Below are 23,120 nucleotides of genomic sequence, written 5' to 3' on the forward strand. Positions count from 1 at the left end.
TTCTTTAAAACACACCAGCCTTTACTCGTTGTTTCGGGGAAGCACAACAATCCTGAAGCCTTATTTAAGTTTCTTATTAGACTGGGATCAGGTTCCACAAATCTTGACTTGAAATATTATTAATAAAAAATATAATTATTCAGTTTCTTATTACTTGTTATCTTGTTATTTAACAATATATATATATATATATATATATATATATATATATATATATATATATATATATATAATGTGTAATATATACACAGACACACACACATCTGCATCGTCTTAAAGCAAACTACGTATCCCAAAACGCATTTCTGCACCTGACGTTTGTTGACGTCATTATGTAGAGGTGGGGTTGTATATTTTCGCTGCCCATATTTTATTTACTACATATATTTATTTATTTAATTTCTTCCCTCTTCCTCCAATCCCAAAAACAGAGCGCTGTAGCTGTAGTCACCTGTGTGATGTAATCAGTGCGGGGGGGGCGGGGGGGGGGGGTAAACATGCCACAGGAAACCAAATGACTTACAACTCTAAACCAAATCACGCACAGTCCGCAGCCAGCCGCCACACAATAGACACGGAGAACAATAGCCGCACGCAGGTCCACATAAACAGTATCTGCCTCATGTGTCTGCGGTGATCTGAGAGGTCTAGTTTCTGCGGAAGGTTATAAAGGAACGTAGATTTAAAACGGTGCTCTTCAGGTAAATGAGCCATTCGAGGTGTTTTGAAGCCCCCCCGGGAGGAGGAGGAGGAAAGGAACACGTTGTAACGTGCTGAGTAGGGAGAGAGGTGGACTCACTCAGGGAGTGAGAGAGAGGGGGAGATAGGAGTGAATGGGCACGACTCACTGCGCCCTTCACCTTATCTATATCGATCAGTTCGGAGACATTTAGAACCATAGCGGGTCCGGGAGGTTAGCCCGGGAGCTACCCGGACCACTGGAGGCTACCATGATGGGACGCGTGTGAAGCAGCCCGGGGCTAACTGCAGCCTGGCAGAGAAAGGAACAAGGAAGCAAACGGCTAGCTGCGCTACACACAAGCTAACGTTGGCTAACTGTTTGCTAATATTATTTCTAATGAGCGACCCAGGAGTATGCGACCTGAAACGAAGAGGTGAGCACCTACTGCGTTGCGTGTTTTTTATGTATTAATGTTTTATTATTATTATTATTATTGGAATGTTTTGATTAAACCACATCTGCCTACTTAGATTGTTTTATTCGGCGGAAAGATAATGAAAGAGGAAGCATTACTGCAGGGGGCGAACGGAGAGCTAGTCTGCTAGCATGTTAGCAACCGTAACGATTCAGACATCTGGGGTCGGAGATGAATCGTGTGTGATTTCAGACTTGTAATTATCCGATTAATATTTATGGCAATTTTTTATAAACGTTTCTAGGTGTCATTTGCTTGTCTTGACTAACTAGGTTACTGTATTGCGCTAGCTGTTAGCCGTTAGCAGCTATCTCCAAGTGGTGCCAGATGCGCATCTTCATTATTCTGCAGATCTTAAAAAGTCTTAAAATATTAAATTCAAATCCTTCAGGGAAAAGTCTCAGAAGGTGTCAGAAACTCTATAATAAATCTGCAACGACGAGTGGATTTATCAATGCACCTATAAAGAGAAATGAATCAGCAACTATTATCTGTTTTTGTGTGTTTAAGACTGTCAGATATTGGCTTCATATTCTCAAAGTGCTTTTCTCCGACGTATGACAATAAACTCAACATCTTTGGGTGGTAGACTGTATGTTTGACACTGTCACTGTATAGCTTAATATTTATTATTTAAACCAGGGCTGCAACTGATACCTTTTTTATAATCGATTTGCAAATCAATACATTTCCATTTCTAGATCTATCAGATTTTTTTGTAACTTTAATTTTTAGTTTAACCCCACATAAAACTGACACAAGCAGTAAGATCTCACAGTTAAAGCCTGCGAAAAACTAAATTTAAATCCTTCAACAAAATCTGAGAATGTTTTAAATGAAAACAGTGGCAATTTACCGAAATAAACCTGACACTATTTTGATTATTGAGTAATACCTTATTTTCTTTAAGCAATAGTGGCAAATATTTGATGGACTCAGCTTTCATCTACACTTTAATTTGCCTTTTGACAGTAAACAAACAAATTTAAGGCTTTGATTTAAATTTTGATCACTTTGTGTTGGTGTAAACAAAATATATATTATGAGCCAATAAGTCTTAATCACATTGTTTAAATTAGAGCTGCAACCGATATTTTTTTTGTCATTATTAAAGTTATTCAGATGTCAACACCTGTTCAACCCTCTGATTGTTTTAATGTCATTAAACCCCCAGTGTTAAAAAAATCAGTTGCATCATCACACTTAAAGCTCAACTATAAAAAACTCAAATCATTAGTTGATTGGTAGGAACATTATTTGCAGCAGTATAGATTAGTTCATATAAGCTGCATATTTCTTCCCAAAAATGCCCAGTATTGTCTGGTTCCCTGTTCACATTTGTCAATATTTTCTACCTTCCTTTGTTATATTTGAGAAAATTTGAATATCTTTTAAAATGAGGACATATTAATATATCTGGGAAATGAGCCAATTTCTGTGTTTCGTCACTTTTTGTGACTCTTTTTGAAAAAAATAAACAAGAATATAAATGGCATTTTTAAGTTTAAAGTTGGGTTTTCAAAAAGTTTTAGAATCAAGCTGAATTTCAGTTTGGTCGTTTGATGCATGGATGTAGTGGTTTTTACAAATCTAGAGTCCCCTTTACATCATTGTTTTGCTGAAAACTTGTATTATTTAACTGGATAATGAAACTGTCAATTTAACGAGATCACACAGCACATTACATTTACATTTACTCATTTAGCAGACGCTTTTATCCAAAGCGACTAAATTCCTATCAGAAACCAAAGTGATACAGTTTGGACATTTTTGTATTGTGATTATATTCTGTCCCTATAAATACAATTTCTAATACATTTGAAAACATTTCATTGACCTGTGGGAAATTATAACTGGCATTTCTTGTTATTTTAAAAGTCATCCTTGATGGAGAAAATCAGATTAATCAATAATGACAATCACTGTTAGTTGCAGCATTGACAAACCAATGCCTTTTGTGGAATCATTGCAGCAGGTTTCTTTATAGGATGGTTTTTACTGTGTGTGTGTGTCTTGTGTGTGTGGTGGGGGGGCGTTAATGTCCATTCTCTCTAACAGATATCACCTCCTGCTCATCTCAGCTCCATGTGTCCTTCTGTGCTAAAACTGGATTTCTGTTTGTCCATCTGGTCCTGACACTCCAGAGCTGTGTGGGAAAACCTGCATAATTATGAATCTCAAATGGTTACAATGAAAATGTCAGCACTGATCTCCAGATTTAGCTATGATTCACAAAGAGGAATTATTTTTTGTACATAAAATCAAAAAGTTATTTGACCAAAGTTTTGTTTTTATCTTCAGTTTTGTGTTCACTCTCTGCAAGGGTCTCTCACTTTTAGAAGATGGGACATCGCACAGACAATACAAAACATTTAAACTACAAATAATTTTCCGCTGACAGTCCTTTTTCTAGTCCTGTCTTAAATTTCTTCTGCTTCATTAATCTAGCATGTTTTTGTATTCACTAAACTTTCACTAGCATATACGTGTTGTAAATCACTTGTTTCAGACTAATTGGTGGCACCAATCACTGGGATTTGACCTTACAATTATCAACGCTCCTAAGAGTGGTCATAAAAGGCTGCCTACCAAGCTTTGTTCATGGGATTGTTTCATTTAAAGAAGCTGTGAGTTTTGTTTTTAGAAAATTTGTGAATGCCTCTACTCAGAAGTATATAATTTAACAAAAATTAACCTTCTAAATATTGTTGTGGTTACAGCCTCTCCTTGTGCATGACCTTGTTAAGAAAGCAGGGTACAATGATAATTAAAAATATAGTGTGACAGTGTTTGCTAAGTGGTAAAATTAAATGTATACAGCGTCTGTGCCCATATTTTAGAAGTCAGGGTGGAAAGGCACACATTTAAACCGGCAGATTTCTTGTTTCATTGCTTCTTTGCTTTGTTAGCAACATCTACTAAACTCTATTTTAAAGGGTATGGGATGACCGCATTAATGCGTGGTGTAGACTAAGATGTTTGATAAAACGATCTCTGGGTAAATTGACCTTTTAGATGCACGTTTATTTAACCTGGTGAGAGATTAGTATTCTCTGGCTTTCTCAAACTCGGCATAACTGTAATGGTCATGTAATGACACATTTATTTAATACATTTAGAAATGGCTAAAGTTGCCATTATGAGGTTTCACTGAAATGGAACACTTGAACTTGAGACCTCTGCAGCACAGACTGTTTGTAATGTTGACCTTTGTGTCTCTGTATCCACAGCTGACTTGTTTGGGGATGTCGGGCAGTAAGGCGCTGGGCGGGGGGGCGAGGCGCAGGCGAACACGGTGCCGGCGCTGCCAGGCCTGCATGAGGACAGAGTGTGGGGAGTGTCACTTCTGTAAGGACATGAAGAAGTTTGGAGGGCCCGGCCGGATGAAGCAGTCCTGCCTCCTAAGACAGTGCACAGCAGTGAGTCCTACACACAGACACACTGGTTGACTGACAGGTATTGCCTCTGTGAGTGACTGACAGGCTGTGCTTCACCTGTGGAGGACTGATGCGGTTTTTATGATCTGGGTCTTGCTCAGCAAAACAAGGGCAAAATCCTAACCGATCAAAAGCAAAGTATAACTATATGTCTAGGTCTTATGTGATGAGTTGTGCTTAAGTTAAAATGAATGCTGGTAATTTGGATTTTAAGCTGAATGGACAACATTACAGACCCGTAAAAAAAATCAATAAATGTTTTCTTAGTGATTTGGAACAGCTGTTATATTATTGTTTTTATTTTCTGTCCAGTTCTACTGATGTCAATTCAAGTATTTTTAAAAAACAAACCCAATTATAACAAGTGAGCAGTCATTACTTCAATTTCACTTACAATTAGTACCAGACTGCATCAACCTTTGTTGTCAGGAAGGGAAAACCTTGTAATTTACATACAGCTGTACTTAAGCTAATGTTTAGGAAATTATCAGGAATGTTTCAAGGAAAATATGTGAGTGGTAAAATAATAACACTGCCACATTTTTTTAATATTAAAAAATGCTATAACATAATGACATTTCATTTATTCGTTAATGGGTGCACTATACACCCAGTATATTTCTTGTTGTATATTGCACTAAATTGAAAACCTCAAGATTTTTTTTTTCACTCTGAGGCAAAAATCAAATCTTACGCTGTCATGAATCAGTCATGTTTATTGATTGATCTCATTGGTTTGATACATAGATTGATGAAGAATTGAGTAGTGGACAAAATGTTCACATTTATCAGCTGCTCCTAACAAAGATAGAAACACACATTCATGGGCTGTCTGTAGTTCTGAAGACCTTCACTGACTTAATAAAACCTTGATCAGTACAACTAAATGTCTCACCATAATCTAAGCCCAATTTTGAAACCTGATCTTTCAAGCTGTGAGGACCTGATAAAATGTCCTAAAATGACTGTATCAAACAAAATGTGTCTACAGACACAGAAAGGCCTGGACACAGAGTCAGAACATCTTCAAACACTAAAGGTGTGATTTTTATGTCGATTCTTCAAATAGCATCAGCTGGAGCCCAGCAGGCAACGATGCTGGGTTTCCGTGGCAACTAGAATTGGTTGATGGAGCTGTGAGTTGGCTTTGATCCATCGCCATGGTTTCACATAGATGGGTCCAACACACAAAGCCAGGCGATCTGCGGCTTTTCATATAATTTCTGTTCAATATTTATTTATTTATTTGTTTGTGCTTATGGGAGGATGAGAAGGAGGGGGATGTTGGTTTCATTTGACTGCTCTGAAGGAACAGGAGGGGGAGGAGATGAGAGTGGATGGATAGATGCAGAAGGAAAGGGGTGAGGAGGAAGGGAGGTAGAGCTTCTTACTTCTTCTCTAGCAGCAATAGTAGTAGGAGGAGTAGGGTGAAGAAGAGACGCCATCTGGTGGTTTCTCTGATTATTTAGCATGTTTGACTTTTTTTTTAATTCTTAAACCATTTCAAAGTAACAAGAAACCAAAACTAATCACTTTTATTTGTGCAACATCTAACAGTTAAGACACATGCTTTATATGACATTAAAATTATACAGCAAAAGTTAAACCACAAATTACTTAAATTAATATATTTAGGATACATTACGGCCCAAAATGCCTAGAAGCAAGTTTATTTACATAAACCTGTAAAATATAACAATTAATGTTGATGTACCTGCCTGACTCACCTTTTCCCACTGTGCAGCCTGTTTTGCCTCATACGGCGGTGTGCTTTTCATGTGGTGAGGCTGGGAAGGAGGACACTGTGGACTCTGAGGAGGAGAAATTCAGCCTCTGTCTGATGGAGTGCACCATCTGCAATGAAATCATCCACCCCAGCTGCCTCAAGGTCAGTCGCCAGGCTGGGCCCGGTATTTATTGTATCTGATAACAGTCAAGGTCTGAAATTTAGCAAAAGTCAAATGTAAAAATCATTCACTTAAAAACAATTTTAAACTGTTGAAGCCAAAATTTGGTGAAATATACAGGTTCATTCTATGACCTTTGGGTGTGCATTATTCATCCATTACTACATTTATAAGCAGAGAAAAAAGGGATAGAGCAGTTGTTATGCTCCTGCACTGGTAGAACAACAGCCATGACCATAGGCATATGAAGTTAGACATTAGAAATCTGTCCAATTTTTGTCAACTCAGTATCTCAAGAATGATTTGAAGCAATTTCATGTTCATGCTGCTCCCGAGTGACAGTGCAGAGGAAAAGGCAGGAGAGACAAACTCAGCTGATCCAGAGTGAACCGTCTGAATTTTAAGAAATCTGCTGTGGAAAGCGACTTATTTAGATTTCTTCTACGCACTTTGTGTTAGTTAAATATTCTTTTGTACTTCAAGCAGACTTTGAAAATCCTTCACATCTACTCATTAGATTACATATAAAACTATCAATCTAGTTTTATATAAAATTATGTTTTACATATTTTTACTTACAATCTGTTGTTCATCATAATGTGCCAAATTAAAATTCATTTTATCCGAATAAGGTTTAAAACAAAATCCTCTACTGAATTTAAATGCAGTAAGTCAGGGACATGTGTACATGGACAGACTGTAGAGTGTTTTTGTCTCCTCAGATGGGTAAAGCTGAAGGAATCATCAATGATGAGATCCCAAACTGCTGGGAGTGTCCAAAGTGCCACAAGGAGGGCAAAACCAGTAAGGTAAGAGGAAGACCACTACTGCGGACTTCATTTCAAACTGTTGTGGTGAAAAGCAATGAAGTGCAAGTACCTTGTAACTATACTTAAGTAACCACAAATCAAATTCTGTGGAAAATCAGTCAGAAATCGATAAGGTTGTTGTTGCTGCACCTGATATTGGTGTGATTAAGTGAAGCAGCATGTTGAAACTGTAATATTACTGTGCAGGAGTTAGAGGTAGAGTTAGTTAGAGTTAAAATATAGTATGTTTAGGTTTTTACTGCTTGGACTGACTCTTGTTTTTTTGTTCTCAAAACATTAGTAACTGGAGATGTACTCTTCTTATAGTAAAACTATCATTAAGTTACCAAAGTGCATGAAATGATATTAACAAGAATTTTTTACTTAAAGCACCTGGTGGTTTTATTATAGAAATGTATATGGGTTTTATTAAAATAATGCTTTGTTAGCACAAAGTGGTTAAAATCAGCTCCACTTTTACCAACAGTGAACTTTGACCCTTGTAATAATGTCTTAGTTTTAATAGTTTCTTAGTAGAGTCCTTTTGTGTTTTACTTCTTCGATCTAGGAAACTTCCGCATCCTGGCCTGATGCTCTACTCGTTGAGCTACTAGGCTGATACTACTTTAGATTAGAAGATGTGAATTTCTTTTTGTTTTGGCCAATACTTGCACGTTTGAGTATTGACTTTGTAAACTTGCACCGCCTCTCTACGCAGTGTATCACATTTTGCTGTGTAGCTGCAGACTGCTCAGAATGGACATGCTGATCCTTGTCCTCCATGATCTTATTAAGACCACCAGTGGTAATATTGTGGCTGAATATATTATATTGTCACTAAAACAATCAGATTAGGCAGACATACTTCAACAACTACAACAGCAAGTCTGTTAAGACCTACTTTTACATTGCGTGTTACTTCACTTGTAAGTTGCTTTGCATGAAAGCGTCTGTCAGATGACTACATGTAAATGTACCTTTAGCATACGCTAAGCCTAAGCTATCCTAAGCATGTCCAACCTCAATAGGTTCTACAAATATTATGCAACCAGCCGCTGTGTGCATGCCTGGACAGGTAAGAGCTACATGAAACATTGTATTGTATAAAGCAGTCAAAAATGTGTCACCTAAAATGACAATGGAACAAAAGTGTGGAATGTGGTGGGTTAAATTACATTTTATATTTGTGATTAGCAGCTTAAAATTTATAAGATATGACCACAAGTGTGTAAGAATCAAAAGCATTTTTTTTTAATCAGGTGTAATTGATGATGGCTCTTCCAAGATGGATGCCAAAGAACAGACATCACACAGAGGCTGCAATATAAACTAAAATCATTCTTCTTCCCGTACTGCTAATCCGACTCTGGTCTCTAAAGCAGAGATGAAGTGCTCCTAGTTTAGAACCAACCTGTCTTGCACCAGTGCACCCAAATAATTTCTACAAATTTTTCCTGGCACATGTGAGAGAAGTGCTTGCACTGTAGAGCCCTGGCTGTTGTGAAAGTCTGGCAAAACACAACTAAAGTTTTATGTAACACACTGAAACTGTTTTAGCATCCTTCCCTACTTCAGGTGGGGTGTTTTAATGTCTTTTTTTTCTCAATATTGTTGATTTACACATTTGGCTAAAAACTAATCAGCACTGGCCAGGGAAACAAACACATTAAGTACTTGAGCTGCCCTGCTGGCTTGGTGGGTAGAGCATCCGGCTGGGATACAGAAGTCTCCTGGTTTATATCCCAGCACACACCAAGTGTATCCTGAACTGACACAGCAAAAACCCATGTGCCCTCTGTGGCTGCCTACTGCTCCCCCAGGGGAATTGGTTGAATGCAAATTCCAACATGTGTCTACATGTGTTTGTACTCAATGATGACAAATAAAGCCTCTAAATTATTTTACTTTTAATACACTGAGTAAATTATTATTACTTATTTATTTCCCAATTTGTATTCAAGTCTGATTGTTTGTGTCTTTACATTTTTTAGAGAGTTAGTTTACCAGAAAAATATGCAGTACCTCAAATAGTCATTTGAAAATTTATTATTTTGAGCATTTGAGATGTAAAATTATGGTAAATAAACTACAGTTTTTAAAATGAGAATATATTTAATATTTTTTTATTAAATAAATTAAATACATTTTATTAAAGTTTTAATTTTATTTTTTATATAATACTAGAGTAAAGACATTTTATAAGATGTGATTTAGGTATCTTACTTTACAATTCCATGGATGATTTTTGTTTTTATACATTTGTACTATTATTATTATTTTGTAATCTTTTGTATTTACACCTTTAATTTTATGATTGTAGTGTTACAACTCTTCTGCGCATTAAAATTTTTCTTGACATAAAGACTATTTTAAATTATACAATTGCAGCTTATTCCCCCCCAACTGTTTTTTATGAGTTGACAATAATAAAATTGTAAGTGTAATATTGTATTGGTCATGTTCCATAACGCAGTATTTTGTTGAAAGTAATGTTATCAGCTGAATGTGTCCAGCCTGATTGTATTAAATCTGTTTGCAGGACCAGGCAGATGGCTCTGGAAAGCGAAGGCTGGATAACGGGGCAGTAGGCCGCTGGAAGCTCACAGATGATCCTCCCCCCAAAAAGAAAGCCCCTCCCTCCCTGGAGGAGGGGGTGAGGACAGAAGGGGGGCACAAGAGGAAGAAGGAGAAGGAGCTGCCTCAAGACAGCGGGCCCAAGAAGAAGGTGAACATCCAACATGAAAGGCTTTCCAGTACAAAGTCAGACTTTATAGAGTAGTGAAGTAGGTGTCTCATAGCTGCAGATCCTTAACAATAAGTCCACTTGCTGAGAACCATGAGGCAACATTAGGAGCATTTCATTTAAGGGAGCTGAGTGGGCCTGGAACTTTGTCTGCTCAGAATTTTTGTACCTACATTACCAATGGAAGGTTTGTGTACTGAAATCAAAAAAGATTTGTTTCAGCTTGAAGTTATTATGGTGGATTACATCTGCAGAAAACTAAAATGTCAATAAGTTTCTTCTTCTCCCACTTTTAATTATGATTGTTTTGTTTGAGCTTGTTGTACTTAAAAAGTGGCCCCTGTGTGTGTTACTGTGTTGAGTGAACAGCTCTGATTGTGTTCCTTCTTTCTGTTTCCCTCTAGGTGAAAGGTGCCCATGAAAAACGCCTCAAAAAGGTATAAAAGTTTGAAGTTTTACTTCTGTATTATCCCCAAAGTTGAACTCTAATTGGCTTACGAGCATAACTGAGTACTGTGCACCCATATAAAGATTGCATATTTTACAAATTATTTTTTTTTTCATGTCTTCACCAAGTGTCACTAAACCCATGCGCCTGGCCAGTGGGTCATTTTAATTCTGTAATTTTGATATAAAAGTGAAATTGGTAATTAATTATGATAGATAGATGGATATAAAAAGTGGATCTGCATATATATTAAATACCTTTACACTCTGTTGACATCTTTTTTTTTCTTCTTTTTTTTTTTTAAAGAATTTTAAGCATTTAACTTCTCACCATCAGAAACCCAAACAAGAGGCAGCAGAGTCGAATGGTACCACTTTGCCAGCTGGAGGAGTAGCAGGAGGACTGCAAGGTTCCTCAACTTCTTCGTCTCAACCTGGGGGAGGAGGGGGAGGTGCAAGTGGAACCTCGAGTGCAGACCAGCGCTCCCATCACAGAGAGAAATTGGAAAGGTTCAAGAGGATGTGCCTGCTTGAGCGTCGACCCGAATCCTCCTCATCATCCTCCTCTAGCTCAGAATCGGACTCCGAGTCAGATTCTGATGACTCCCTAAGGGGGGAGCAGGGGGGAGGAGGCTCCTCGCCCTCATCCTCTTCCCCTGCTCCACCTCCTCCTGTTGTCTATGGCAACAGCAGCAGCGGCAGTCGGGCAGACAGAGAGAGGAATCGCAGTGAGAGGGAGAGAGAGAGGGAGCGAGAGCGGCGTCTGGCAGAGCTGGGCTTCAGTGCCAGCGAGGAGTCTGAGGGAGAAGGAGGGAGAGGGGAGGAGGAAGACCGGGAGGAGGAGCAGGGAGGGGGGGACAAGGCCCGGAGAAGAGGAGGAGTTGATGGAGGTTTACCTCAACGGGGACGGAAAGGACTGATTGATGGAGAGGAGGAGGACACCCTCACCTCAGACAGGACCAGGAAAAACTCTGCCTCTCTCCCCCCACCCTCACCCCTATCTTCCAATCAGATGACCCCATCGTCACAGCACGATGGCTTTACAGGGAAGCAACGCAGTAATGGGCAGGATGCACGAAATGGACGGACACGAGGGGGTGGGGGAGGAGGGAGGGAGGGAGGGGAGAAGGAGAATGCCAGTGGTGTTCTAACAAACCACAGACACAGTGGGGGTGGTGGAACCAAAAGCAGCGGGAGCCGCGGGAACAAAATCCGTAGCAACAGCAAGAACCAGACGTCCAGAAATAATATGTCCTCCTCATCTTCCTCCTCCCTCCCCACCTCTAATGGTGGAGGTGGTGGAGGCCCTGGGGGAGCAGGCCTGATGATGTCAGCGATGGCGGCATCCCCATGCTCGCAGCCATCCCGTCTTGCCCCTCGTTCTCAGATGATGAAGCGCAGCCCGCCGGCCGTGCCCTCGCCCCCACGGCCTGTTCAGATGGAGAGACATCTGGTTCGTCCCCCTCCAGCCTGCCCAGAGCCCAGCTGTCTACCTCTGGACTGTGGATCCTCCCACATCATGACCCGCGACGTGTGGCTCAGAGTCTTCACCTACCTGAGCCACCGGGAGCTATGTGTCTGCATGAGGGTCTGCCGCACCTGGAGTCGCTGGTAAGTTTAACAAACAGAGACTGAAGGTTTAACAATGCAACCTGACCAGTCAATCAACAACCACAACTCAATGCTACAGTCAGTCAAAATGTACTGCAGCAATAACTCCTGAGAATTACCTGCACCTGTGGAACAAGTTCTACATTTTTAGTCTCAGCTTTTGTATATTTATCTGTTCGTGCACAGGCATCTAAATACAGACATGCCTCCTTAATACCACACAAAGCCCTAGTAGCTAGTTTTTATGTGGCAAGACATTAATGGTGGAGTTTGTGCAAGTCCTCAGGAATTACTGCCATTTCAATACACACACCCCCACTTTTGGTGGCTTATTAATAATGGAACTACTGCTGACAAGCAATGGACAGCTGTGGCCTGTTCCCTCATTACTGTATGATTATTGAAGACAGTAAAAGGCCTGGAGGTGGTTCTGAGTGTTACATTTGCATTTTTAGCTGGCCCAAAGAGGTATGTATTCAGGTTAAGGAGGCCATCATTAGGCTGAAAAAACAAACTCAACCCAGAGAGAGAGCACAAACATTGGGAGTGTCAATACCACAGTTTGGAATATACTTTAAAATAGAATTAAGTGTCAAGCTAAGACCACAGAATCCTGTACGTTGTGAGTATGAACCATTTAAACACCATCTAGCCAAGTAATTAAGACTCTTGAAGAGGTCATTGTCAAAATCTGTAGTCAAGGGACGGCTTTATGAAGAAAATACAAGGTGGCAACCCCTGGTAAAACTCAAGAGAAGACTAACTATGCCAATAAACACCTATGAACCTGTGCAGTTCTAGAATAAGATTCGGCTGATGAAATCAAATTAGCTTGTAGCAGAAGGATAGGACAAGAGAAGATGGGAGTAGGAAAGGAACAGCGTCATCATCTGTTAAACATGGTGGAGGCAGTGTTGTCTCATGGACTTGTACGGCTTGAAGACAAGACTGAAGTCAGAAACACCCGCACACAAGCAACAGCTGCAGTAAAGACTTGGCAAAGCATCTCGAGGGAGGTCATGTCCACGGGTTAAAGACTTGAGAAAGTCATTGACTACAAAAGATTTTCATCCAAGTATTAAAGCCAACCCGTATGTTTGTAATTATGTTTGTTGGTTAGTTTAATTAGTTATGAGCCATCAAAAATGGGGGATATGTGTATGACAATGGCAGTAATTCCTGAATGGTTAATGCCACACTTTTTTCAACCCCCCTTGAATTAAAGCTGAAAGTTTTGACTTTGCTCAAATCTTGGTTATTTCATTTCAGATTTAGTGTGGTGGTGTAGAGACTCCAAATGTCTCACGCTTCACATGAGATGCTTGCACTTTTGGTTGTTTGTTTTGTGAGTAGAGGACCCGTTAACCATCTGTTTTGGTTTTTATTTGTTTTATTACAACTACATGATGAACACATTATTACAATGATCAAACACTGCATTATCTCAAATGACAGTCCATTTTAAAGTGATTCTTGATTGTATGGTCTTAAATGTTATATAAGGGCAGCAGAATCCTCTGATTCATAAAGAAGAGCAGCTGAATGTCCTGTGATCTAATGAGGATTATTTAATCAAGGCTTGTGCAACTATTGAGACAGAAATGTGGTTTCATGTCTGAAAATGGCTTATGCCAAACTGAAATGAGAATTATTCGGCTTGACGTGTTTTTCCTGATGACGGTCAGAGTAAAAGCTCATTTAACTAAGCTAATGCCATTGGGCCCAGTTGCATCTGAAGCCTGTTTCTCCCTCTTTCAGGTGCTGTGATAAGAGATTGTGGACTCAGATCGATCTGAGCCGCCAGCGCTCCATAACTCCCCCAATGCTGAGTGGTATCATCCGCCGACAGCCTGTTTCCCTCAACTTGGGTTATACTAACATCTCCAAGAAACAGTTAATGTGGCTCATCAACCGCTTACAAGGTAACAAACTGCAATGGCTGCAGGATAAATGGTTTGAGCATCGTCATTTGGGATGTCACTGCAGGGCTCGCACTGTCAAATGAGGCAAATTCATTGGAAGATGTAAAGCTACATATTTTGCTTGATTTAAAAAAAAAAAAAAACAAACTCCTGGATATTTATTTTTTCATGACTAATCTACAAGAGAAATGTAATATACCAGTTTTCATGAGTCTCTTGTTAGTGAAATGCAGGCTCAGCAAGCACAGGAAACCACCAATCAGCCCTCCTAGTCAGGTTTTTAAAACTTAATGCTATGTGTAATTATTTTGGCAACATTGGAAAACCCTTACAAAAATCGTATTTACTATGACAGTACTTGCCGTCAGTATTTCCATGGTGAGCTAATGATTGTAATAAGCTACTTTATTTCAGTCTCTAAAATCCCTTCAGAAGACTAACAGTGCTCCCCTGCTCAAGTGTTAAATCAGTTGCATAGCCAGTGTTGTGCATTGACAAACTAAAAAAGTGCTGTTCACTGAAACTGCACTTTTTTTTTTTCAATCCAACGTTAATTGAAAATATAAATTTGTAAAGTTAAGTGAATATGACCATCGTTAACGAAAGGTAAAAGTGAGATGCAAATTAAAGCCAACGAATCTTAACTTTATCCATCTTCATTATTTTGTTTGTTTGTTTAAACATACATCACCTTAATGCTGTTTGCAACACATGGTCAGTTTTTTACTCATTGCTACCTGAGTCTCACTTATCTTATCGGTCCTGGTTAGGGCTGCTGGAGCTGAATGTGTCTGGTTGCCCAGGACCGGCAGTCTCAGCTCTGTGTCAGGCAGTCTGTCCCTGTCTAAAGCTGCTGGATCTCAGCAGAGTGGAGGACTTCAAAGACTCGCACCTTAGAGAGCTGCTGGCACCCCCACCCGACACCCGGACAGGTGAGACTCGTGAGCAGTTTTATCATTGATAAATCTTAAAACAATTTAAGGTTCTGGAAACTTTTGATGAATTATTCAATGCTGTTTAAATTGTTTTACATGTGACGGTTACGGAAATTGATACAAATTATTCAGAGCCACCTGGTCTAAATAAGTTTTGAATCCCATGTTGATTGAATGGCTCATAACAAATATATAATATCTATCCTATCTAATAATGACGCATTTCAGAATAAATAATGGTTAAAATTTTGAAATTATTTTAATCGATTGTTGTCGGTGTTAAGGCTTTTCTTAGTGAAAAAGAACATAATAATAATATAATCCCATTACAGAACTTGATTACATACAGTTTTTGAAAAAAAAAAAAAAAAGCCAGAATACCTGAACTCTTCCAAGTTAAATGTGTTGTGAAGTATAAATTATTGTTGTCAACTTAAATTAATAATTGATGAAGTTTTCACTTTGTAAATGTAATATTTAAACAAAATTTGGAAAGTGTCATAACAAGTGAATGTAGGGTTTTTGAAGTTTTTAGCTGCCCTGACATTTGTAACTGGGTTAAAAAAAAAGTATTAAAATTGACCAGATGGCATAAAAGTAATCTGTTAAGAGGTTTTATTTAAGGTGACAACTTTTATGTTCTGTAGGCAGTTTTGAATTAGTTTATATTTACCATAGTAAGTAACCAGGTAACCTATGAATAAAAATACATTCTGACCTATTATCTTTAATAATTCACCTTAAATTAAACCAAACCCATGAACTTGAAGCTTATTTAAAAAACTAAGGTGAATGGGGTAAATGTGATAGGGAAGGTCCTGTAGGACTTAAACCACTTTAAGGTATTTTCAAGTGTTGTGCCTTTTTTTTTTTTTTTTTGACCCAAAGACATTTAGGGAGAAATTAGTATTCTTAGTGAATTTTTTGTTGTTAGTTTTTTCTGGCTAGTAAAAAAGGAAAGACTTAGGAAAGACAACTTGAATGTAACTGCATCAAATAAAATACCAAACAATCAACCTGTTCCCTTTCCTCTGACTGATCGATCAGCTCACGGTGAGACCAGAGTGGGGCGTTTCCAGAACGTGACTGAACTGCGATTGGCTGGTTTGGATCTGACAGATGCATCATCCCGTCTGTTAGTGCGTTATGTCCCTCACCTGACCAAGTTGGACCTCAGTCACTGTGGGAACATCACAGACCAGACGGTGCACACCCTCACCTCCCCTATTTCCCCCCTCAGAGAGACCCTCACCCACATTAACCTGGCAGGTAAATATCACAGATATTTATCTCGAACCCACAGTTTTATAGTAGAGGATGTGAACGTAAAGTTATTCTTGATTAGTTAAAAGGAATATAATTATATAATTTAAATGCAGCTTGAAAAAGTAGTTGTGTTTTACAAATGTCAAATGTTTTGTATCATAGCAGACATATGGTAAAGGGATTGTGAAAATCTTTACTTTAGTAATATAGTTCTGTGCTTGACTTTTGGGGTTAAATTTAGAGGCAATTCAGAGTGTTTTGCTCAAGGACACACAGTGCATGGGTGAGATTTGAACTGGGAGGCCTCTGCTGCCCAGTCTGATGGTCTACACATTTAGCCACCAGGCTGCACAGCATTAGCAAACTTAGCTCACTACTAATGCTACCTGAATTCTTTGACATGATGCTACTTGCAGCTTACCTTTTTTGGTACTTGTAACATACTAGTATTGCGTTGGGCATATGGTAGCAAGTAGCATAAAGACTCAAATAGACATTTGAAACTCTGAACAACAGCAATGAAAACAGTCACCTAAAGAACCTTTTGAATGGAGATCCAGTAAACCATACTTGATACAGAGAAACAGGATTAGAGCAAAAGAATCACGATCATCAATATACACCAGGGCGTCAACTGCATATAATGAAATACAATGCTATGTTTTTTGTGTTTTCAGATGTTTGAGTATTTTCTTACTGTTGTACTACTACCACAAATACCACACTGTATTACTGTAGTACCCTGACTGTGTTTGTGTGTTTCAGGCTGTGGCAAAGTGACGGAACAGTGCATCTCATTGTTGCGTCGTTGCACCTCTCTACAGACGGTTGACCTGCGCTCCTGCTCCCTTCTTTCCTCTGAGACTGGACAGCTGCTCTCTTTCCCCTCCTACAACTCCTCATCCTCTTCATCTAGTACCATTATGTCCTCCTCTTCCTCTGCCACCAACACAAATGCCAGTGTTGCTGCTTCATCCTCCGCCTCCTGTCCTCCTGAAGACAGAACGCTGCTAAAGAACAGCTAAAGTCTGCCTCCATATCATGGAATATGTCCATATCTTGGACACTTGGTCCAAATTACCTGCAACCCCCCGCCTCCCACCTTGTCACACTACATACAGGTGAGGAACACAAAGAGGAGAAAAGGAGGAGGAGGACCTTTGCAACATTTTTTTCTGAGGTTGGACAAAGTTTAGTTTTGTTGGCGACCATGGAAGAGGATGAGGAGGAGGAACAGAAATATATGTTGGGAAAATGTTGTCCGTAATAGTTAACAAAAAAATAGAAACCCTGAGCATGTACATATTTGTTCTCTGTACAATTTTGGGTGTGTGTATATATTTGTAGTTTACTGTAAATGATGACCCCCCCCCCCCCCCCCAACCACCCTTCCCGAATACACTCCTTTCCTACTATCCTTCCTTCCGTCCTCCCACCCTTTCACATTCATCAAGCTGGGCATCCACCTGCTTGTCAGTAGCTGCAGAACAGGGAAAAAGTGAAAATGTAATACTTGTTCAGAATTTGCTGTGGCTTAAACAGGGATGAATTCCCTCCAACACCCCCACAAGAAATCTGCAAAAACATTCAACTGTAGAACAACGGTCATTTGACATTTGTGTCTCACACAAAGTTGAAGTTCAAATCTAACAGATTTGAAGGAAAGTTGCAGCTGTGCTAACAGATTCCCTTTGCTTCCAGTCTTTGTGCTAAGCTAAACACATTTGTGTCTCTAAACTGGTATCACTTTGCAGTCTGATATACCTGTAGAGTTGATCAGGCTGAAATCAGTTTAAATGTCATAAATTGATTAATCTTTGCTGAATTTAAAAAGAAATGTCACTAATTCAGACTGTCTGTCAAACCTTACTCATAACCAGATGAAAACTGGGGATGTTTGGTTCATTTATTGCCACAATGGCAACCTGTGTAATACCAAATTCAGTTAATGTTATATATCTGTGAACAGTATTTTCACCTTGCGTAAAACCAATTCATAGAATTATATAAAATGGAAAGTTCACTCATTTATCAATTTCAAAGTAGATACAGGCTGAGAAAGCTTGCAGATATTTCGGCTGTGGAGTTGGAAAGTGTTTATAGAACACAAACATGGAAAAAGAATTTGGAATTTGGAATAATCTTCCAAAGTGTAGCCCAGATCCTACAAAGGCCATCTAAACCAGTTTAGATGGTGTTGCAAAGAAATGTTAGCGTTAGCTTAAAGTAAATTTTTAATAAGAGGCTGCTGGCTGTAATCACAGCCTATTCAGAACTGAATTCACCATTCGAACAGAAACTTTCTGTTCTCCTGCAATATACTATCCATAAAGTCAAGGGTGGGATGTTTTCAGGGGCAGGATAAATGGCTGTAGCTATGGTTATCTGTAAAGGTAAACAAGTAATAAGTTAGATTTTTAGGCTTTAAATCGAGACAAAAGGCAATAGAACATGTTCTTGCAGGCAAAAATAGCTGCTAAACAGCCTAATGTTTTGTGTAAAAACAAAAAACCAACAAAAAAAACTGCAGTGTTTAATTGATGTTGAAACATTAGTGGAGTGCAAGACCTTTCTCCAGATGGAATTGTAAAACTAATGAAATAAAGATTGATATCTGGAATTGTCTGATAGAGAAGATTATGAATTTGAGCGAATTACACAGATTAAAAAAAATATATATCTGTTGTGAAGCTGTAGTTGTGAAGTGAACGCAAATACTGGAATATGGAGGCCTGATACCCAGAAACTGCAATAAACTTCATTTTCCAAATTGGACAGGTTCTAACAAAAACTGCAGCATCAGGGCTGTTAACCAAAAAAAGACAGTGTTCAAGTGTTTCCAAGTGGTAAACACAAGCTGTTGGACAAGAACTCTGAACAAAAATCGGTAACATTCCTGATTCTCACTGGAGATCAAATTGAGTTTCACGACAATCCAGCTCCATTTTCTTGGTAATCAGCACAGCTTCAGTCTTTTAAAAACTGCGATGAACACATTCATTCTTATATTTACATTAAACCACATCTCTATCTGCAACTAAACATACATGTAAGTCAGACATGAAGCTAGGCTAACAGTTTCCTCTTGCTTCCAATCTTTGTGCTAAGCCAGGCTAAATGCCTTCAGCATCTTCCAAGCAGACTGTTCATTTTGAAGCACCAGGTGCAGCAGTATCTTTCACTTTGTTTTCTGTTTGTTTTGTGGCCACTGCAGGTGATTTTTGGTCAGGTGTGGTAAAAGTTCCAGAGGTTTTCCTTCATGTTTCCTCCATCAGTGCTGGGAGTCTTTAAACCTCAACATCTTCAACATTTGCCTCAATCCTATTTGTCTTTTTTTTTTTATTTCCTATTGTCTGCCTGTGTGTGATTATCATGGAGGATTTGTGTTTTTTTTCTCAGGAGTAATTTTTTTCTTTTTTATTCAGTTTCTCTTAAGGCAAGGTTTTAGTTTATGCTTGTGCCACTGAAATGCTCCCATCTGGTCCTTATGCACACATTCCTGCTAAACACAACACTCCATGTTGCTGTTTTTTTTTTTAAATTTTTTTATGTCACACTCCTTATGGTTACACAACAGTCACATTTATTTTTAAAGATTTATGTTTTGTTTGTTTCGACATTATGAGCATTACATCTTGTGTTTGCTGCATTGGAATATTTAAACCTCTGTTCTACGATTGCCCATTTCTGCCAGGAAAGCCAAAAACAGACTTACATTGAAAATAGTCAGTATGTTGAGGGGAAAATTTTGACTTAATAGTCTGGATTTATTTTATTTTTACATATTCTAACCCTTTCTGAGTTACTAAATAAAGATTAGACAGTAAGTAAATCAAGATTTCGAGCTCTCGATTAGTCTTTGTCTCACAATCTTTGTTACATAATCTTGATGTAAAAGATTGGTTACTGAATTTACTGTCTCAGAACCTTTGTAATTCTTTTTTATTTGTGAACATAGACTAAAGATCTCATGATCTTGACTTAATGTCATGATCTGGTTTTATTCTAATAACCTTAGAAAACTCGAACCAAATTATGACTTCTGCTGAAATAGGGATTTACTTTTACTTGATAAATTGTCTCATTACCTTGATTTATTAGGTTTTCCCTAATCTTAGAATCAAATCCAAAAAGTGTTAAGCACCTTTTGCACAGATTAATGCAAGCTCTGTTTGAGAATCTTAATTTATAATCTCCATCAGGTGTTCTTTATCAGCCATTATTTTCTGTGTCAGGATTTGTACTGTCAAGACTTTTACACTCAGATTGTCTTTACCTAGTTTATTATCTCAGAATGTTTTGTTGTGATGTTGAGATACCATATTGTTCAGACTAACAATTTCATAATCCTAATTTAATATTACTGCCATAATGTCAGTTTCTTAAATTTTGGTGTGTGATGAATTCAGATATTTACTAAATCAAGACAATTAACAATACTTTTATGTATTGTGACTTTTAAATTTATAATGATTCATATTTATTTTGTTTTCCTGGTTGAAATGGGCTTTCGGAAATTCTTAGGGGCCTTATGTATGAAAAATCAGTCGAGCACATTATGAATTTCCTCCTAGGACCACTGTCGAGGCTAATTGAAAAGTTGCTGTTTTCCTCACAAGACTTCTTGAACTGAAACTGATGTTTCATAAATGACGCCTAGATGTTTGTGACCAGATTCACATTTTCAGGTGTGATGTTTATTGTACTTTGTGTGAACTTGCTGTCTTATCACGTGAGACGGCGGCACTGAGGGAAGGGGGGGATCAAACATGTTCTTTAAATCTTATTTCATATTTTTGTATTTTTAAACGTACATGACAAATCAAACAGCCAAACACACCATGGAATACAGATGTAATAATGAAGAATTAATGAATATTTGTCGTGGTAGAAGTCCCCAAATGGGGTGTTCTGTTCTGATTAGCACATTCAGTTCCATTTGTTGGTGAATTACTTCTGCTGCACTGCTGTTCATCTAAACCTTGAGAAGTAAAACGAAATCTGCAATTTAAATTAGTTTGGCAAATGAATGGAAAAGCAGTCCCAGACCTGCAGTGATGGATTTTTAGCAATCTTGGGTAACAAGCTAATGTACATTAGCATCTATAGTGGTAGATTCATTGCTTAGCAGACCAGTGAAAATGAATCAGCAGTCATGTTGGGAATTTATTCCTCATGTGTGACAATTTCCATAAAAAGATTTTTATATTTACATTATCTGAGTTTTGGATTGTTGTCAAAATATCTGACATTTTGCTTTAAAGATTAAAAAAAAAAAGATTTGATAATTACAATAATTTCTTATAAAATTCATGAATGCATTACAGAACATGTCTATCTTTCACCTCCAAATTCTGTACAAAAACATACTATGTAATTTGTGAAAAATTACTCTGACTTTGAACCTCTACAGAGTCAAACTACCCCAGTGCACAAGGTTTCAAACAACTGCAGAGAAACTGAAGCCCCCACAAAGACTCACAACGGCCTTAAATATCCAGAACGGCTGTAGAGTGACCCAAACTGACACCAAAGACTCCTAATCACCACAACAAGGCTCACATAATCCAAACAATCGAAAAGAAGCACCAAACATGCAGGTGTGACTGTAAATGACACAGCCATATTGTTTGTAGTTAACCTGAGTAGGTTTGAGTCTGGAGGTCCTACATGATGTGGGTGGGGGGAATTTGACTTGTCTGTAAGCAGGTTCCTGTCCACGTTAGTGCTGCAGCAGAGGTAATTCATAAACATTATCTGTGGTGGTGTCGGAGCTACTGTTGTTCATGAAATCAGAAGTATTAATGAATAAAGTTAAAGTTGCCATGACAACTTGTTGTGCCATAAACTCACCAGATGAACTTCTCACTGTGTTAAACTCTAAATGGGTCAGGTTTTGTATTTAATTTTTCTATTCTGTTGTGATATTTTTTTCTTTTTTTTTTTTTTTTTTTTCTTTTTTTTTTTTTTACTGTAACATGATTGGAGTGTTCTGTTAATAATGCTTCAGCCTTCACCTAGCAACAAGTGAAGAGATTAAACCTGTTTGGATGATAATCCTTGAATTGTGAAAGCTCTTATCCAATCAGATGCCCTGACATATCTCTGTCATAGTAAACAACTGAATTGATGTTTTAAAGATGCACTGGATATTAATCACCATCATCATCCCCTTCCTTTTCATCTTATGCCAAATGTGTTTTTTTGTTGTGAAAAAGGGCATTTTATCCTGTTTTTTTGTCCTTTTTATACTTTGTCCATGACTCTTCTATTGTGTTGATGAAAATGAGGAAGAAGTTGGAACAAAAAGTAAAAAGAGACAAAATGACCAACTCAAGGCAGCTACATATGAGTGACTACTGTATAATGACTAACTAATAAAGAAGCAATGGGTTTGTTTTTACAATCTGTGATTGGTCATTTCTATGGCAATGAAGATTTTTAACCCTCAGAGGATCTCATTGGTCATTACTTGTATTATTTGTAACTAGCCAAGTATTTTTGTAATATGTAGTTTGTAAAAATGTCAAAAAAATAGAAATGCTGTTACAGTAACTAAACTGTCAAGTTTATGAAAAATACATTCTAATAAGAAGACAGGCAAATACCCCTGAGTATCTAGAACAATGAAATACTTTAGGCATTTTTGCATTAAGAATTATGTAAATGGTTATCAAATAATTGAATTACTAGCTATTTAATTAGACAGTAAAGTCAGAACTAAGTAAATAATTTGAGTCCCTTGTAACTAAATGGTTAATGTTCACTGTCTTGAGTTTGACTGGGGACCTTTGTTGCTCGTCATAACCTTGAACTTTGCAGTGAAAGAAAGGCAAACAAGTACTCAAAAATAATTCGAACTACATTATTTTATTGATTCGTTTAG

The 23,120-nt window shown here is 38.1% G+C and overlaps 1 protein-coding gene across 2 annotated transcripts; it reads left to right on the plus strand.

The window, feature by feature from the left end:
• The first annotated feature begins 524 nt into the window (after positions 1 to 524).
• zgc:158376 (uncharacterized protein LOC100101643 homolog) lies at positions 525 to 22,640 on the plus strand. 2 transcript variants are annotated; one of them, XM_067477045.1, is made up of 11 exons: positions 525 to 1,115; positions 4,388 to 4,576; positions 6,339 to 6,482; positions 7,224 to 7,310; positions 9,850 to 10,035; positions 10,458 to 10,490; positions 10,808 to 12,111; positions 13,870 to 14,033; positions 14,804 to 14,965; positions 16,016 to 16,237; positions 17,000 to 22,640. In XM_067477045.1, the coding sequence occupies exons 2-11, from the start codon at positions 4,403 to 4,405 to the stop codon at positions 17,257 to 17,259; spliced, it is 2,736 nt and encodes a 911-aa protein (XP_067333146.1). In that variant the 5' UTR covers positions 525 to 1,115; positions 4,388 to 4,402; the 3' UTR covers positions 17,260 to 22,640. The 2 variants fall into 2 exon arrangements, with proteins under 2 accessions (XP_067333146.1, XP_067333147.1); XM_067477046.1 differs by having other exon boundaries at positions 527 to 1,115; positions 10,838 to 12,111.
• The last annotated feature ends 480 nt before the right edge of the window (positions 22,641 to 23,120 follow it).

Source organism: Channa argus, chromosome 15 (assembly GCF_033026475.1).
Source record: "Channa argus isolate prfri chromosome 15, Channa argus male v1.0, whole genome shotgun sequence".
Lineage (NCBI taxonomy): Eukaryota > Metazoa > Chordata > Actinopteri > Anabantiformes > Channidae > Channa > Channa argus.

Bases quoted from the DNA above. Each gene is read 5' to 3' on its own strand.
- zgc:158376 (XM_067477045.1), top strand. From the start codon at position 4,403: ATGTCGGGCAGTAAGGCGCTGGGCGGGGGGGCGAGGCGCAGGCGAACA. The intron at 7,311-9,849 runs GTAAGAGGAAGA...ATCTGTTTGCAG, and splicing joins AGGAGGGCAAAACCAGTAAG to GACCAGGCAGATGGCTCTGG. The intron at 12,112-13,869 runs GTAAGTTTAACA...TCCCTCTTTCAG, and splicing joins TGCCGCACCTGGAGTCGCTG to GTGCTGTGATAAGAGATTGT.